Source organism: Pan troglodytes, chromosome 15 (assembly GCF_028858775.2).
Source record: "Pan troglodytes isolate AG18354 chromosome 15, NHGRI_mPanTro3-v2.0_pri, whole genome shotgun sequence".
In the NCBI taxonomy this organism is placed as follows: domain Eukaryota; kingdom Metazoa; phylum Chordata; class Mammalia; order Primates; family Hominidae; genus Pan; species Pan troglodytes.
Genome location: NC_072413.2, coordinates 19847112 through 19865893, shown reverse-complemented (window position 1 = coordinate 19865893; position 18782 = coordinate 19847112). Strand labels below are relative to the sequence as shown.

The 18782-nt window shown below is 41.2% G+C and overlaps 1 protein-coding gene across 2 annotated transcripts; it reads left to right on the top strand.

Annotated features, from left to right (window-relative positions):
• Window positions 1-164: 164 nt before the first annotated feature.
• RAB2B (RAB2B, member RAS oncogene family) lies at window positions 165-18301 on the top strand. Of its 2 annotated transcripts, XR_010151069.1 has the most exons (9): window positions 165-300; window positions 529-600; window positions 2189-2256; window positions 8371-8453; window positions 8675-8767; window positions 13366-13477; window positions 14709-14777; window positions 16015-16406; window positions 16991-18301. XR_010151069.1 is itself a non-coding variant. In XM_024348641.3 (8 exons), the coding sequence occupies exons 1-8, from the start codon at window positions 255-257 to the stop codon at window positions 16120-16122; spliced, it is 651 nt and encodes a 216-aa protein (XP_024204409.1). In that variant the 5' UTR covers window positions 165-254; the 3' UTR covers window positions 16123-18301. The 2 variants fall into 2 exon arrangements, 1 of the variants encoding a protein (XP_024204409.1); XM_024348641.3 differs by having other exon boundaries at window positions 16015-18301.
• Window positions 18302-18782: the final 481 nt, after the last annotated feature.

Genomic DNA, 18782 nt, shown 5'->3' with positions numbered 1-18782 from the left:
CCCCTGGAGTTTGGAGGGATAATGGCATGTAGAAGTGCTAGAAGCGTCCCTGGAGGTGGCGTTGGGTACTCCCGACCTAAGGATGATTTCCGGGGAGTGCAATAGAGACGTGATCTGGGCTAGAGGAGCCGGAGGGGCGGGGGAGAGGGGGGGAAGGGGGAGAAGAAGAAGATCGGTAGATTGAGTGGCTAGAGAGGTCGGAGGTAAGTGGCTGTAGAAGTCGGGCGGACCCGGAACCCAGAGGACGCGACACCATGACTTATGCTTATCTCTTCAAGTATATCATCATCGGAGACACAGGTAACCCTCAGGTGGTTCGCCTTCAAGGCTGGGGCGGGCATTCGAAGCTCCCAAATTGGGTGGCGGGGGCGGGGCTCACTTTGTGGGCTGGGCGATTCGAGACGGGCGGGGCGGTTCGGGGCGGCCGGGGGGCGGGGCTCGGGAGCCCCCCTTCTCTGGCCGGGGAAGACCATACTCTGGCAGGTGTTCCAGGGCTGCGTGATTCCGGGAGTGTGCTTTCTCTTTCAGGTGTGGGGAAGTCATGCCTCCTGCTCCAGTTTACAGATAAGCGGTTCCAGCCTGTCCACGACCTCACAATAGGTAAGTGCATCTACTTGTTCCAGAACAGATGATAAAACCTGACTAGTTAAATTGCTAAAGTGGAAAGTTAGCAGCCTTCAGTGTTCGAAGTAAAAAGTTACCCCTCACTACTTTAAACTAGTCCAAACTTATGTTAATGAAGTGACCAATGAAACGTTGATATGTGGGGAGTAGTGTATATAATTAAAAGGTAACTTTTTAGAGTGTGAGGTATAGACTCGTCATATAATTTTTTTTCAAATACAATTTGTATGTTTATGGAAAATCCCACGAAAGCATAACTGCTTATTTATAAACTCATCTGTGCTTTGAGGTAAATTAATACCAGCCTTACTTTTAAAAAGTAAACACCAATACATGGACATTTTTTATATTGGTGAAGAAGCAAATTGAAGAGTCATCCTTGCCTTAGAATTAATAGAAAAATAAAACTAAAAAGTTTCCTTTTAAATGAAAGAGTGTGTTAACAGTTCCTCAAACGCACTGGGGATCCTGGAAAATATTAACCTTTCCTACACATTTGTGATAAGGCATGGCCTGAAGAGGCTTTTAACTACCCCCTCTTCGTTATCTCCGTAACCCCAGTCCAAATAAACAACATATATGAAACTAGCTTTCTTGCCATGCAAATGCAGTTTCTAAATAAACCCCTACATCCCCATTCTTAACCATATTGCTACTTCCAAGTCCCACCTGTATGGAAATCTGAAGCTACCACTGTTCCTAACGGATTTATTTAGAGTCAGATAATTGATGGGGTTAGAAAAAGATTTGGCAGTATCAACTAAAAGGTATTTTAAAGGGAATATTGAGCGAATTCTCACTTTGTGATAGGGGCTAATGATACAATGCTTAACAAGGCAACAATGCTTAATTGTGCCTCTGGCAGTTATTGGAAATGTAAAATGTATTGTTAAAAAAATTAGGTGGGCGTTGTGGCGTGTGCCTGTAAGGTACTTACTTGGGAGGCTAAGGCAGGAGAATCACTTGAACTCAGGAGGTGGAGGCTGCAGTGAGCCGAGATCGCACCACTGCACTCCAGCCTGGGTGACGGAGCGAGACTCCATCTCAAAAAAAAAAAAAAAAAAAAAAAAGTATTGTTTCTGAGAACCTATTTCTTAGGCTCTTTTCTTAAAGAAAAAAATCTGGAATTGCAAAAAAATAAATATTGTTTTAAGTAGAGACTAAAGAGTGACTGAGAAAGTGTCAGGAAATATTTCCAAAATTTTTAGTTTTTTGGAAAAGTTACAAAACTAAATGTTACCTAATCAAATTTAAGCATTAACCTAACATTGCTAAAAAAGTATTCACCTTTTTAAATTTGACTTCTTAATTGGTTTTATTTTCCCATATCTGCTTTTTGGTTACATTCCTGAGGTCATTGAGCACAATTTTTTAATTCTAGAAGGGAAATGAAGAACCTTAAGAAACAAAATTAATTGGAGCAAATAGGCAGCAATAATGGAATTAGTGGCACTGAGTTCAGACAAAGGATGGTTATAACACATTGAGGAAAAGCAGGAACCTCCCACTCCACGTGGCTGCTGTTCATGAGAATCACATTCTTTCTCTCGGTCTTTACCGACAGGTGTGGAGTTTGGAGCTCGTATGGTCAACATTGATGGAAAACAAATCAAACTGCAAATCTGGGATACGGTGAGAGTACAAAATAATTTAGTCTCTGACCAATATCCAAGTATAACAAGAAAAGCTGATGCAAAGGAAAGGGGCGATGAGGGTGGGACTAATGGTGGGGATAAAGTAGGGGAAAGGTGAAATCAAAGAAGCTTTTGATTCTGTTACAGTTACAAATTCTGGATGCTATATCTTTGTGTTGTAAACGATCCAAGTAATAGTTTATTCTAGTAAAAATAAAATCAAACAATATAAATTTATAGAGTAGAAAGTAAATGTCCCCTTTTTATACATAAACTCTTTCTCCCTTCCCATCTTGGTTGGTACTCTAGCAGGGAAATCATTACTGATGATTCCATGTGTATGCTTTCAGACTTTTTCTATGCATTTAGATACATACATGTAAACACATAGAAATATATGGTAGTAGTTTTGTTTTTATTAGTGTTTACATGTATAGAATCGTGACAGAGTAGACCTAGTTGTGTGACTTAGATTGTATATTAAACAATCTCTATGTTGTGGGGACCTTTCCATATCAATACATATAAATCTATCTCATTCCTTTTAACCACTGCATAGTCATGGAATGTCAGTAGCATGATTTATGTAACCATCATCCCACTGATAGAAATTTGGGTTGTTTTCCAGTTTTTAATTATTGCAAAATTTCACTGAACATTCTTTTTTTTGAGACAGAGATTCACTCTTGTCACCCAGGCTGGAATGCAATGGCGTAATCTTGGCTCACCGCGACCTCCACCTCCTGGGTTCAAGCAATTCGCCAGCCTCAGCCTCCTGAGTAGCCAGGATTACAGGCACCCACCACCACACGTGGCTAATGTTTTTTGTATTTTTTGTATTTTTTTTCTGAGACGGAGTCTTACTCTGTCGCCCAGGCTGGAGTGCAGTGGCGCAATCTCAGCTCACTGCAAGCTCCGCCTCCCGGGTTCATGCCATTCTCCTGTCTCAGCCTCCCGAATAGCTGGGACTACAGGCGCCCAACACCACGCCTGGCTAATTTTTTGTATTTTTAGTAGAGACGGGGTTTCACCGTGTTAACCAGCATGGTATCGATCTCCTGACCTCGTGATCCGCCCACATCAGCCTCCCAAAGTGCCGGGATTACAGGTGTGAGCCACCACTCCCGGACGTTTTTTGTATTTTTAATAGAGATGGGGTTTTGCCATGGTGGCCAGGCTGGTCTTGAACTGACCTCAGGTGATCCACCCACCTAGGCCTCTCAAAATGCTGGGATTACAGGCGTGAGCCACAGTGCCCAGCCTGAACATTCTTATTTACAAAGTTTTTATGCCAATATTTGAGAATTTTTGTGGAATACCTGCCCAGAAATGGAAATTCTGTCAAAAGCTTGTACATATTTTCAAATCTGATACATGTAGTAATGCCAAAATTTAGCTTGGCTTAGTGTAGTTTTGCCCTATCCAGATAAATTGCTTTCATGTGCATTATCTCATTTGATTTGTACATTTTTCCCCCTAAGTAAAATAATACCTTAGTCTCCATTCTAGTTAAAGGGAGCTAGTAAATAGCTAGTAAATAATATTTGGCTAAAATCTCTTACTTTTTTTGCTTACTTCTTACTATGTGATTCTGTTTCTTCTCTGAACTGAGAGCTAAAGCCATTATATCTGCAAACAGTGTACACATTATTTTTCCTTTTTTCTTTTCCTCCCTTTCCTCTCCTTCCCTCCCCAGTGCTCCTCACCACACGCAAGTGTATGTCTTAAAGTGGTTGAAGCTTAAGTTCGTCTGTCTATCCATCCATCTATCCGTCTATCTCTACAGATCTATCCCCTGACCCCCTGCACTGGGGAATTTTTGTATTTTTTGTAGAGACGGGGGTTTCAACATGTTTCCCAGGCTGGTCTCGAATTCCTGGACTCAAGTGATCCGCCCTCCTCAGCCTCCCAAAGTGTTGGGATTACAGGCCTGAGCCTTGGCACCTGGCCCAGATGAATGTTTTGATGCTGGGGAAAAAAACCCAATAAGTGCCATTTAATGGAATGGTCATGGCAATGGCCTTTTTTTTTTTAAGCACTCACATGGGACATGGTTGGATCATGAAAGTAAGAAAGTTGAGAGCTTGATTCTGCTGAGAGAGCATACAAAGAAAAACAAACAAAAAAAGAAAGTTGAGAGCCACGACTTTGGACAGAATCCTTAAGAACTACACGGTCATCCAACTGGCCTAGTTCTTTTCTCTTCCCTCTTAAAATTGTCTTGAGATTAATATTTGCTAAATCATAAAAAGGAACCAGTTTCAGAACACTGTGGTTTTCTATTTATTTTGAACATTTTAAAAGATTCATACCTATAATAACGTGTCCGTCTAGTCTGTCGCCTTTTGGGTAAGTCTGGTCATTTCTCCGTTGTCAGCCCTGATCTCCTGCCCATTGTTTACCCATCTTAGCTTCCCACTTTATTGACCCATTCTCTCACTTACTTCCAAACCCATCCTACATGAAAATGTTTAGGGATTACTGTGATAGGTATTTTAAAGAGATCAGGTTGTCCAAAGGTTTTTGTTGTTTTTGTTCTGGCATTTATATGGATTTAGAGAAGCATATTTTTAAAAATCGTGTGTGTGTGTGTGTGTGTGTGCGCGCGCGCGCACGCGTATACGTATTCCTAAATAATCATGCTAATGAATAGGTATTTTACTGTAATATAAAATACTGATCAAATAATATCAAATTGGTTTGTATTTTACTTTGGAATGCAGTTGAAATTTTTTTTTCCTTAATAAACCGTTCATTGGAAGGAATGCATTTTGATTCTTAGGAAAATGGTGTATCTGACTTTCTAGGAGTTGATACTTCAAACTGTATATCTTAAACAATATAGTATGATGCTTCCACTTGGGAGAGATTAGAAAGCTATTAATTATCTTATCAAACCTTCATCTAGGCTGGGTGTGGTGGCTCATGCCTGTAATTCCAGCACTTTGGGAGGCTGAGGCGGGCAGATCACCTGAGGTCAGGAGTTTGAGACTAGCCTGGCCAACATGGTGAAACCCCATCTCTACTAAAAATACAAAAATTAGCCAGGTGTGGTGGCGGGCGCCTGTAATGCCAGCTACTGGGGAGGCTGAGGCAGGAGAATCACTTGAACCTGGGAGGCGGAGGTTGCAGTGAGCCAAGATCATGCCACTGCACTCCAGCCTGGGCAACAGAGCGAGACTCCCTCTCAAAAAAAAAAAAGGAAAAAAAAACCTTCATCTTAGTTCGTTGCTGCTGCATCTTTTCTTTTCTTTTTTTTTTTTTTTTTTGACAGGGTCTTGCTCTGTCACCCAAGCTGGAGTGCAGTGGCACCATCTCCACTCATTGCACCCTCAACCTCCCCGGCTCAACCAGTCCTCCCACCTCAGCCCCTCAAGTAGCTGGGACTACAGATGTGTGCCATCACACCTGGCTAATTTTTTGTATTTTTTTTAGAGGCGTGGTTTCACCATGTTGCCCAGGCTGGTCTCAAACTCCTGAGCTCAAATGATCTGCCCACCTTGGCCTCCCAAAGTGCTGGGATTATAGGCATGATCCACGGTGCCCAGCCTGCTGCTTCAGATTTTTTTACTGGGGATGGACAAGGATACCTGAGACTGATATAGACAAGCCCAAATTGAACGGCTCACTCTTTCTAGCTTACTGGTTCACAAACTTTGGCTCATGAACTGGATTGAGATGAAGTAGAGTGATTTTTTTTTTTTTTTTAAATTTAGACAGAGTCTCACTCTGTCACCCAGGCTGGAGTGCAATAGCACCATCTCGGCTTACTGCAGTCTCTGCCTCCCGGGCTCAAGCAGTTCTGCCTTAGCCTCCTGAGTAGCTGGGATTACAGGCATGCACCACCACGCCCACCTATTTTTTTTTTTTTTTTTTTGTATTTTTAGCAGAGATGGGGTTTCACCATGTTGGTCAGGCTGGTCTCAAACTCCTGACCTCCTGATCTGCCCGCCTTGGCCTCCCAGAGTGCTGGGATTACAGGCATGAGCCACTGCGCCTGGTGAGTGATTTGATTTTAAAAGGTTTTCTCATGACCCACTGATAGCTTTTTCAGCTGCTAAGGTTAAATGCTGCCATGTGATTGAACCATCATGTGGGCCTCCCTCAAACTTTCCCTTTTAGTTCTTGGTAGGCTGTGAGGAAAGTAGAGGGAGGCTTACAACCATAGCAGAAGAGGAGAAAAAGTAAGCGCTAAAAGGAAAACAAGACCCAAATAACGTAAGACATTAGGGAGTAAATATAAAACTGTAAGTATTTTTTTAATCTTAAAATATTATTAGTATTATGACAGGGGACTTTAGAATTAGTTTTTATTTTCCGATTCTGATTCTCTAACAGCTATGCAACTCACTCAAATGTTTCTATGATTCTTATAGAAAGAGATTCTTCTGTTGTTGGAAAATTAACCTTAGACTTAGTATACTGGAATTCTCTTCTCACCTACAAACCCCAGTTTAGGTTATATGATATAGTGGCTAAGAGGACAAGTTTTTGTCCTAGGAAGTACTAAGATCCTAAGTTTAAATTATGGCTCTAGCACTTAATAAGCTTTATGATTTGGGGCCGTTTATTAAACTTGTATGAGCCTCATTTTCCCCATTTTTAAAAGGAAATAATAAGCCAGGCGCGGTGGCTCATGCCTGTAATCCCAGCACTTTGGGAGGCCAAGGCGGGTGGGTCATGAGGTCAGGAGTTCAAGACCAGCCTAGCCAACATAGTGAAAACCCATCTCTACCAAAAATACAAAAAAATTAGCCAGGCATGGTGGTGGGCGCCTGTAATCCCAGCTAATTGGGAGGCTGAAGCAAGGAGAATTGCTTGAACCTGGGAGGCAGAGGTTGCAGTGAGCCAAGATTGCGCCACTGCACTCCAGCCCGGGCAACAGAGCGAGACTCCCCTCTCAAAAAAAAAAAAAAAAAGGAATAATAATATCGGTCCCAGGGTTGCTAAGAGAAGTAAATGAAATAATATATGTAATTGTCTCTTAAAGTTCCTAGCACATTTTATATGCCAAAAAGTAGTTTATAGTACTATTGCAGTGTTATAATTAGTGTTACCACTGTTACTGGTATTATACTATGAGAAAGCCATTTATTTTCCCACATCCTTAATCATGAGTCTCCCATTTGTAACCTATAAATTATAGTCTTACCTCCTGTTATGTAGGGATGTAAGGATAAATTATTTCAAGAATGTGAAAACTTTCTTAATAGGATAGATTCAATGTACAGGGTATTCACATTATTTAAAAAATGTTTTTGTTTTCCCTAAAGGAAAAAAAAAGAACTAGTCCATCAAGGAAGCAAAAGTACCCAGTATTATGGGGGCATTAATAAATTACTCAGTTTTAAATAGAGCTTAATATCTTTGTCCAACTGGAAACGAGATTAGAGTGTGAACATTTGGATTTTTCTAGGAAAACTCTATGCTGGGCCCTGGGCTTCTTTCTCTGTTCGTTATTCCTATTTCCCGTGACAGAAGCGCAGCAAGGGACATCTAGGTAGTCCTGCATTATCAGTGGAACACTAAAGGTCAGTTAGAAGATAATCAGTTGAAGTGCTTTTAATCTAATTTTTATATTGATTCATTGGAATGAAATTTCTATTAGACCAGGTTTTGGCATTCTAAGATAACTTTCCTTTTTACAGATAAAGAAATAGGAACAGAAAGATTAATATGGTGTGTTCAATATCATATTTGGGATTGAAAAAAATGACATACACTCCGTTTCCAGTCCTATTTCCAGTTGTTCTTTTATGAGGATATTGGGAAATGTATGCAAATGTCTTCATCGTCTTTATCATGCTGACTGGGGTGCCACAGGTATTTAGTGACTGGGATCTAGGATGCTAAACATCCACTAATCTGATGGACAGTCTCTCAGGAAGAGTAAGTGACTGCCCAAAATATCAATGCACTCCCATAGAAAAATACTCATTTCCCACTTGGGTTTCTTCTCGGGCAGGCATGTTTTCTTTCCCTAATTCTCTTTTCGTAATATAAATTCTTCTTTTAGTTAAGTCCTTTGTATTAGGGTGGCATGTGATCAAGTCAGTTCTGTGGAAATAACCTGGTTTTGTTGGGATTTTTTGTTGCCATGTTGGTGGGAAAGGCTGGGCAAGAATCCTTCCGTTCTATCACCCGTTCCTACTACAGGGGAGCAGCTGGAGCACTGCTGGTGTACGACATTACAAGGTGAGCCAGATCTGGTGCATGGGAGGGAGATTCTTCCCTAAATCCTCTAAAGCTTTTTTTTTTTTTCTATCAACTGATTCTGTTAAGGATGTTAACTAGGAATGGCCTCTCTAATATTTTTCTTTACACATATGGCTTCCTCTCTTTTCGTATACACTTGGGAGTTGTTTTGGCCTTTTGAAATGTGTCTCTGACCCACATTCTAAATTTTTCTGCTGTAGGCGTGAAACCTTCAACCACCTGACCTCATGGTTAGAGGATGCCCGGCAGCACTCTAGTTCCAACATGGTTATCATGCTCATTGGGAATAAGAGGTAAAATTGTATCCATGTGAATAATAGTTAACAGGAGTCATCTAGGTACTCTATGCACATTGAATATCTTGATCCCCAAACTTTCTCAGTTTATAGTGGTCTTAGTGTTTCAGTAAAAAAAAAATATTTTGTTGTGATAAAACATATATGACACAAAATTTACCATTTTAACTATTTTTAAGCATACAGTTCTGTAGCATTAAGAATATCCATTGTTCCACAGCCATCACCAACATCCATCTCCAGAACTTTTTCATCTTCTCAAACTCTACACACATTCAACACTAACTCTCCATCTTCCCTCCCCCATCCCCCTCATCCCTCAGCCCCTGACAGCCATCATTCTACTTTCTCTATGAATTTGACTACTACTGGTACCTCATACAAGTAGACTCATGTAATATTTGTGCTTTTGTGACTGGCTTATTTCACTTAGCATAATGTCTTCGAGGTTTATCCATATTGTAGCATGTGTCAGAATTTCCTTCCTTTTTAAAGATGAGTAATATTCATTGTATGCATATACCACATTTTGTTTATCCGTCTGTCCATGGACTTGGGTTGCTGCTATCCTTTGACTATTGTGAATAATGCTGCTATGAACATGGATCTGTTCAAGTCCCAGCTCTGAATTCTTTTGGGTATATGCCCAGAAGTGGGATTGCTGGATCATACGGTAATTCTTTTATTTTTTGAAGAACCACCATACCATTTTCCATAGCAGCTGTCTCATTTTACATTCTTTCCAGCAATGTACAAGGATTCCAGTTTCTCTACATCCTTAACAACACTGGTTGTTATCAGTAAATTTTTCTTGACACCCATAGGCCAAAAGAAATACCTAATAGTTTTGTTAAATAGTTATACCCAAACAACATGAGTATTTTTTATAACCGCTTAGTAACTGTTTGAAAATAAAAAGGCCAGGCGCAGTGGCGTATGCCTGTAATCCCAGCTCTGGAAGGATTGCTTGAGCCCATAAGTTCAAGACCAGCCTGGGCAACATAGTGAGACCTTGTTTATACAAAAAAATTTTTAAATGAGGTGGGAGGATCACTTGGGCCTGTGAGGTCGAGGCTGCAATGAAGCTGTAATTGTACCACTGCACTCCTGCCTCAGCAACAGGAGTGAGACCCTATATAAAAAAAAGAAAAAATATGCCAGGCGTGGTGGCTCAAGCCCGTAATCCTAGCACTTTGGGAGGCCGAGGCGGGTAGATTGGAAGGTCAGGAGTTCAAGACCAGCCTGGCCAATATGGTGAAACCCCGTCTGTACTGAAAAAATACAAAAAGTAGCCAGGCGTGGTGGCGCGCACCTCTAGTCCCAGCTATTTGGGAGCTTGAGGCAGGAGAATTGCTTGAACTCGGGAGGCGGAGGTTGCAGTGAGCTGAGATAGTGCCACTGCACTCCAGCCAGGGCGACAGAGTGAGACTTTGTCTCAAAAAAAAAAAAAATTATTTCATTCTTAAATAGCAACAGTTACTTACTAAAGACCTCTATGTGTCTGTTGGGCACTGCATAGCTTCTCAAACCTTGGAATCACGATTGCACACTGCTACTCTCATTTCCCATTCCATATTGATTTTTGTGTAGTGCTTGCTTTTTTATAACAGCAACTGCCAGAAACAGCTTCTCAGAGATATGAAGATATTGAACGAATTTTATCATGGTCTGATATTGACATTGCAACTGTCTTAAGCTTGTAATTCATGTAGTAAGTATCCTTGTGTTGAGTGTTACTGTGTTTTTCTCAAAAGTTTGAGGTATCCCATGGCACCCTTGTGAGTTTGTAGTAGTGCCCAGAGTGTACTATTTGAGAACTGTGGCCACAGGCTAATTGGTTTTTTGTTTGTTTGTTTGTTTTCATTTGTTTGTTATGAGATGGAGTTTCACTCTTGTCACCCAGGCTAGAGCGCAATGGCGTGATCTCGTCTTACTGCAACCTCCACCTCCTGGGTTCAAGCGATTCTCCTGCCTCAGTCTCCCGAATAGCTGGGATTACAGGCATGTGCCACCAAGCCCAGTTAATTTTTTTGTATTTTTAGTATAGACGGGGTTTCTCCATGTTGGTCAGGCTGGTCTTGAACTCCCGACCTCAGGCGATCCGCCTGCCTCGGCCTCCCAAAGTGCTGGGATTACAGGCGTGAGCCACCACACCCATCCTGCTAATTATTTTTAGTGTATCAGTCAATATATTGAAAACGACTGTGCCAGATTCTGAGTTTGCAAGGTGGAAAAAAGTCGTCCCCCTGCTCTTGTGCAGCTTACAGTCTAGTGGGGGCATAGATGTTAAATATAAAATTATTTGTATCAAATTGTAAATTGTGATAAATGCAATGGAGGAAAAAGGGTGCTACGAAAGAATAACAGGGTACCTACTTTTGATTAGGAGTGATATTAAGCTGGGATCTGAAGGATGGGCAAGAGCCTGCTGGGCAAAGATTTTTTAAAAGGGTATTACTTGGGGGGAACAAACTATACAAACACCTTGAACTTGGAAGAAGCTTGACATGTTTATTGAAAGAAACCTAGTGTGATTGGACTAAATCAAGAGGGAATAGTGCAAGATGAGGTTGGAAAAGTAGGTAGGGACCAGATTTTATAGCACCTTAGAGGCCTGAGTAAGGGTTTTGGATTTTATTCTAAATACATGGAAATTGAAGCTTGGGAGATGGGGGATTAAAAATAATAATAAATAAATACACCTGAAGCATTTTAAAGTTTTAAGTAGAGAAGTGGCTTGATCAGATTTTAAAAGATCACTCTGGAGGAGAACAAGGACTGAAGTAGGATCCCAGTTGCAATAGTCCACATGAGAAAGAATGGTGGCTTGGTCTAGGAAGTGACCCTGGAAAGAGAAAGAAAGGATGATTTTAAGGTACATATTGGAAGTACTTCACTTTGGAATGGATTAGATATTTGGAGTAGGGAGGAAAGGGTATCAATAATAACACTTTGGTTTTTGGCTTATGCCATTTACTGAGATACAGAAGCCTGCAGCAAACAGGCTGGGGGAAAAGAAGTTCCATTTTGATGTGTTAAGTTTGAAGTCCGTTTTATGTATCAGTGTGGAAATGAAGAATTCACAAATGTACAAATCTGGTGCTTAGTCAAGCATCTGGGCTAGAGGTACAAATTTGGGAGGGTTGACATTTAGATCTTCCCTGGTCTTCACACAGCTGATGGTATAATAAATTAAAATATTGTAGATTTGTTGTTCTTTAATGGTCTTACACTTTTTTTCCAAGGAGTTGGAAAACTGGAAACCTCCCAAATGAAAATTTTCAAATTGAAAAATATGAATCACAAACAGCCCAACCTTGCCTTATTCTTCAGTTTGTTTTTTTGGTTTTGTTTTTTTTTTTTGCGATAAGGTCTCGTGCTGTTGCCCAGGCTGGAGTACAGTAACGTGCTCAGCTCACGGCAACCTGTTTCCAGGGCTCAAGAGATCCTCTCACCTCAGCCTCTCACGTAGCTGGGACTACAGGCATGTGTCACCACGCTCTGCTGATTTTTAAATTTTTGTAGAGACAGGGTCTCACCGTATTGTGCAGGCTGGTCTTAAACTCCTGGGCTCAAGTAATCCTCCTGCCTCAGCCTCCCACAGTGCTGGGATTATAGGCATGAGCCACCACGCCCAGCTCTGCAGCCTTTTATCCTGTTTTTCATAAGGTCTTTTGTTGCCATTTTTATTCCCTTTTTCAGTCCTTAGCTCTTATCTTTTTTTTCACCTAATTTTATCCATATCACTGTCTCTGAATTCCCTGGTGGCAAGCTGCTTTTATATGCACTAGTAACGAAACCAGTGAGAATTAAGACAACTGTGTTTTCCTTATTCCTGGCTCATTCTCTTCTTGTGGCTTGATTCCAGTAAAAAAGGAAGATGCTCATCACTGCTGGATGGGACATCTTATGACTTTTCTGCTTTCTAGTAACTAGAGTTTTCCTTTTTTTCTTCCCCCTGCAAGAGACAGTCTTGCTCTGTCGCTGAGGCTGGAGTGCAATGGCGCAATCTCAGTTTACTGCAACTTCCGCCTCCCGTGTTCAAGCAATTCTCTTGCCTCAGCCTCCCGAGTAGCTGGGATTACAGGCACCTGCCACCATACTCAGCTAATTTTTGTATTTTTAGTAGAGACGGAATTTCACCATCTTGGCCAGGCTGGTCTTGAACTCCTGAACTCGTGATCCACCTGCCTCGGCATCCCAAAGAGCTGGGATTACAGGCATGAGCCACTGTGCCCAGCCAAGTTTTTTTTTTTCCTCATCTATACTTTGCTCTCCTTGATCTCATTGGAAAAACAAGCAATAGAGCATAAGCTTTGTGTAACTATGGGGGCTTGCCTAACCCTTGATAAGCCATTTTCTCTGTAATAGAGTGAGGTATTATCTTCAACTATGCAGCAGCTGTCCCAAAACTAAAGAATATTTTCCAAGATGCTACAAAAATCAGTAACTCTGTATAAGAGAGTATCATGTAGGATCTACATTCTTTATGAAATAACTGGCAGTTGAAACCACGACGGAATTCTTTTAGAAGTAGACTTTCCTCTTTCACTTGGATCTTTTTTTTAATTTTCTCCTTAATTAATCTCTTGCAGCGACCTAGAGTCCCGCAGGGATGTGAAGAGAGAAGAAGGAGAGGCCTTTGCTAGGGAGCATGGACTTATATTCATGGAAACTTCAGCCAAAACAGCCTGCAATGTTGAAGAGGTACTATTTGGAAAACAGTGGGGAAAGCTCTTTAGAGATTACACCATTATTTGTCCTTGTATTCAGAATTCTCTTCTCCTATAAGAAATTGGTAAAGAAAGGATGTCTTGGCCGAGCGCGGTGGCTCATGCCTGTAATCCTAGCGTTTTGGGAGGCCAAGGCAGGCAGATTGCCTGAGCTCAGGAGTTTGTGACCAGCCTGGGCAATATGGTGAAACCCCATCTCTACTAAAATACAAAAAATTAGCTGGTCATGGCGGCGTGTGTCTGTAGTCCCAGTTACTCGGGAGGCTGAGACAGGAGAATTGCTTGAACCCAGGAGGCGGAGGTTGTAGTGAACTGAGATCCCGCCACTGCACTCCAGCCTAGGCAACAGAGCGAAACTCCCTCTCCAAAAAAAAAAAAAGAAAGAATGTCTTCTGATCATAGTGACTACATGTCTCATTCCTTTTAAAGGAATTTTCCCATTTTCTTTTACCCTGATTCCCAAGGTTTTACTTTTGCTTTGGGTAACATTAGTTGGCAAGTGTGGATTAGACACCACACTTGTTACTAGTAAATCACTCTGGTTGGAGTGTCTAATGGGTTCTACTGTAGTCATTCCTAGGCCTGGTGTTGATGGTATCTTCGGTAACCAGTGGAGAATAGAGTATGTTTGTTTTATTTGTGGAAGGTGCCAGCCTAGGAACATCTTGGGTCAGTACCAGAATACCACATAATCCTTTTGTGTTTGAAACTACTCTTAATGGCTTTTACAAGGACATTTGGGGGACCTTCTGTGTTTTTTTTCTTTTTTAATTTTTTTTTTTTTTTTAGACTGAGTCTTGTTCTGTCGCCCAGGCTGGAGTGCAGTGGTGCGATCTCAGCTCACTGCAACCTGCGCTCCTGGGTTTAAGCGATTTTCGTGCCTCGGCCCCCGAGTAACTGGAATTACAGGCATGCGCCACCACGCCCAGCTGATTTTTGTATTTTTAGTGGAGACGGGGTTTCACCATGTTGGGCAGGCTGGTCTCGAACTCCTGACCTCAAGTGACTTGCCTGCTTCGGCCTCCCAAAGTGCTGGGATTACAGGCATGAGCCACCGCACCCAACCGACCTTCTATGTTTTTTACTGTCTTCTAATGGTTCCTAATTCACCTTAGAAATTCAAATATGAATAATAATTAATATTCTCTTTCCCTCATTTCTCTACCTGAACTTGAGACTGATGATATGATTTATGTCTCTTTCAGGCCTTCATTAACACAGCCAAAGAAATATATAGGAAGATCCAGCAGGGTTTATTTGATGTCCACAATGAGGTAAGAAAGGGTAGAAGTGCTGGCAGTTAACTTTGGCTTGTTCTGAATACAACTGGAGGTTCCCTAGAATGGAATGCTTACATTCCCCATCTATCATTATACAATTTAAAAGCTCTGCCAATTCAACCCTTTTTTTTTTAATCTAGGTACACAGAGACCTGTCATCATTTTCTGTTTTTCTCAAGTCTGACACTCAGAATGCTTAAAGAGATTATTGGTGATTTAAAAGACTTATACAATATGGGAGATTTTCTTGTCAACCTCAGTTTTTTACTATTCTAGAACATAAGGGAGGTATAATTCATAATTGCTTAGGAGAGTAATTTCTATAAAGTAAATCTGGAACAAAACAAAAAGAATCATATGCTACTTCTGCACTTTGCCTCCTCCACTTTTACCTAATCACACCCTAATTCTGCACATAGCTATGACATTTAAGTATAACATTGTCCCTTAAAAATGAGCACAGGGGCCAGGTGTGGTGGCTCATGCTTATAATCTCAGCACTTTGAGAGGCTGAGCTGGGGAGATTGCTTGAAGCCAGGACTTTGAGACCGGCCTGGGCAACAAAGAGAGACTCCATCTCTAAAATGAGCACAGGGGTGCAGTGGCGCACCCATAGTCTCAGCTACTTGGGAGGCTGAGGCAGGATCACTTGAGGCCAGAAGTTTGAAGCTATAGTGCACACTGATCATACCTGTGAATAGCCACTGCACTGCAGCCTGGGCAACATAGGGAGACCTCATTTCCTCAAGGAAAAAAAAAGTGCACAAAAGCCACTTGTAGTCAACTAGGATATTTAGACCACAGGTAGTCAACTTATTCTTACTGTCACAGATTATTGTTCCACATCAGCGTGGCTAGGGCATCTGGTTACCTGCCAAGGTCAAATCTGCTTTTAGAAAATATAATTAATGATTCCTCCTTTCTCCCCTTTCTGTTTTCTTTCTACCCTGGGATACAAGCAGAGATAGCCCCCTCCTGTCTCTCATTCACTTTAACACTGAGGTGGGAACTCAGTAAGAAAGGGTAGAAGTGCTGGCAGTTAACTTTGGCTTGTTCTGAATACAACTGGAGGTTCCCTAGAATGGAATGCTTACATTCCCCATCTATCATTATACAATTTAAAAGCTCTGCCAATTCAACCCTTTTTTTTTTAATCTAGGTACACAGAGACCTGTCATCATTTTCTGTTTTTCTCAAGTCTGACACTCAGAATGCCTCTTTTCTTTTACAGGCAAATGGCATCAAGATTGGGCCCCAACAGTCAATTTCAACATCAGTGGGACCCAGTGCCTCCCAGCGGAACTCTCGTGACATAGGGTCCAACTCTGGCTGCTGCTGAACATCTGGCTTGAACTTTTTTTGTCCTTCCTGGAATAGCTTCAGATCAATAGGCTTAATGAAAGAGGTCTTTCTTGCTTTGGCTGAGAGCAGCCTCTTTTTAAAGTATGATGTTTTGCCTTTCCACCTAAAGACCAGGAGAGAATTTGGGCCCTTACTGACCTGTCCTCCTTCAGGGACATGAGCATTCCCTATAGATTAGGGTTCTTCTTATCCTCCTATACAAATTTCTTAAATTGTTAGGATCAAAGTTGATTATCACAGTAGTTAAAAAATAATTTCATGGCGGGGCGCCATGGCTCATGCCTGTAATCCTAGCACTTTGGGAGGCCAAGGTGGGCAGATCACCTGAGGTCAAGAGTTCGAGACCAGCCTGACCAACTTGGAGAAACGCCATCTCAACTGAAAATACAAAATTAGCTGGGTGTGGTGGTGCATGCCTGTAATCCCAGGTACTCGGGAGGCCAAGGCAGGAGAATCGCTTGAACCCAGGAGGTGAAGGTTACGCTAAGCCAAGATCACGCCATTGCACTGCAGCCTGGGCAACGAGCAAAACTCTGTCTCAAATAAATAAATAATTTTTTTTTCTTTTCTTTTTTTTTTTTTTTTTTTTTGGGATGGAGTCTCACTCTGTCTCCAGGCTGGAGTGCAGTGGCATGATCTTGGCTCACTGCAACTCCACTTTCCAGGTTCAAGCAGTTCTCCTGCCTCAACCTCCCGAGTAGCTGGGACTACAGGCATGTGCCACCACACCTGGCTCATTTTTGTATTTTTAGTAGAGACAGGGTTTCACCATGTTGGCCAGGATGGTCTTGATCTCTTGACCTCGTGATCCGCCCGGCTTGGCCTCCCAAAGTGCTGGATTACAGGCGTGAGCCACCGTGCCTGGCCTAAATAAATAATTTTGTAAGCACATACAATCCACTTCCCACTAAGAATTAGGGTCAAAGACATTCTGCTTGAACACTTGCAATTACCTAGATCTAGTTGGCCTTTGGTTGATAGATCCTCTGCCTCAGAATTTCATTGAGTTTTTTTCTTCCTTGCCTTTGGGTGTCTGCTTGCCACTTCCTAAGAATTCTTGTAGAAGGCAGTTTCCTCTACTTGCCCAAGAGCACTGAGTACTACTTCTCTACTATCCTATTATTAGCTTCTATCTCTTAGTGTAACTTCAAAACTTTTAAGAGCAGTGAAGTTGGTCAGGGACATGTGGCCACTTATTATTACCTAAAGAAAACATTTGTTCCCTGTTCATTTTATTTTAGGGGCCAGATCTAACATTGTAGTGTCTTTCACCAGATAGACTTCTACTGTTTCATCAAACTCCCTTCTTAACTAGACCTAGACTTTCTACTCCAATCAGGCTAATCTACTTACTGAATGTGACACATTTATTCCTAGTTCCATACCTTTGCACATGCCCTACTCTCCACTAATTATACTTAAAAGTCCCAAAATTTTTTCTTTAGTAACAGACTTAGGTACTGCTAAGCAATTATTAACACAATATTCCTTAGTTTTCATATGTTGGTTATTCATATGTCTATTTATATGTATATTTATTTTTATGTATGTTACTATGTAAATACGGTTTGCAGTTGTTTTTGTGTGGAATCTTGTCTTTCCGTATAAGTTGTAAGCTCCTTGAGAGCAGGATCCATGTCATTCCTTTATTTTTATAAATTATTCCCCCTATCATTCCTTTACAGTGCCTAGTGCTACTCATTATGTGTTCATTGAATTTGACTGACGTAGTTAAAAACTTAAGGTTTATTTTAGACTTTCAAGGAAACAAAAGACTTTAGAGTCCTCTCTTTGTAATTCTGCCCCTCTCATTTGTTTACCCTGGGTTTTATACTGTTCTTTTCCTTCTCCCCTCCCACCTTTCCCTGGCTTTTTGCCTCCATTCCATGAGGCATACAGTAAGGCTGCCTGCTAGTAAGCAGTCACATAAGTGGGTATCTATCCAGCCATTCTCTTTTCAGAGCATATAATACTATCTTAGCCAAACTTGCCTTTGCTTCACTTATCATGCAGCCTTCTGGGTTGGTTGCTATATATATCTTTTTTCCTTGATGTCCCATTCTCTTCCACAGCCCTGAGGTCTTACGAATTTTTCTACTTTCTTTTCGCTGTTGATGAATTGTTTCATTATTAAATATATGCATGTATCAAAGCTATTCATACTCCATGTGTCATTTCTGACTGTATCCCAAACATTAGTAGATACTCTCCTCTTAGGGAATTAAATCAAAGATAATGAAGAAGCTTCTTTGGGATTCATGTTATACTCGATTCTGACCCCAGTAGTAGTAGTAATAGTTGACAGTGCACCACAGGAAGTTGGAAGACATTTGGGGTATTGCTTTGGTTATGCTTTTGTTTTGTTTTTAAAATCCTATCTGATTCCAAAAAGGATTTGAAGCTGTTGAATTTGGAGTTAGCCTGCCCCCTTACCTCTGGGCCAAAACTAAAGTAATAAAAACTAGTTTCTGTACAGAAGGTTGTTTTTTTTTTTTCACTACCCAAAAAAACAATCTTTAGCAATTGAGAAGCATTAGAGGATTGGTCAAAGATAGCATTCTGCCTAGAGCTACTGCTTTCAGAGTCAATAAAGGATACCGTTTTGATATTTTGGAGCACAGTTTTTTAATATTAGTG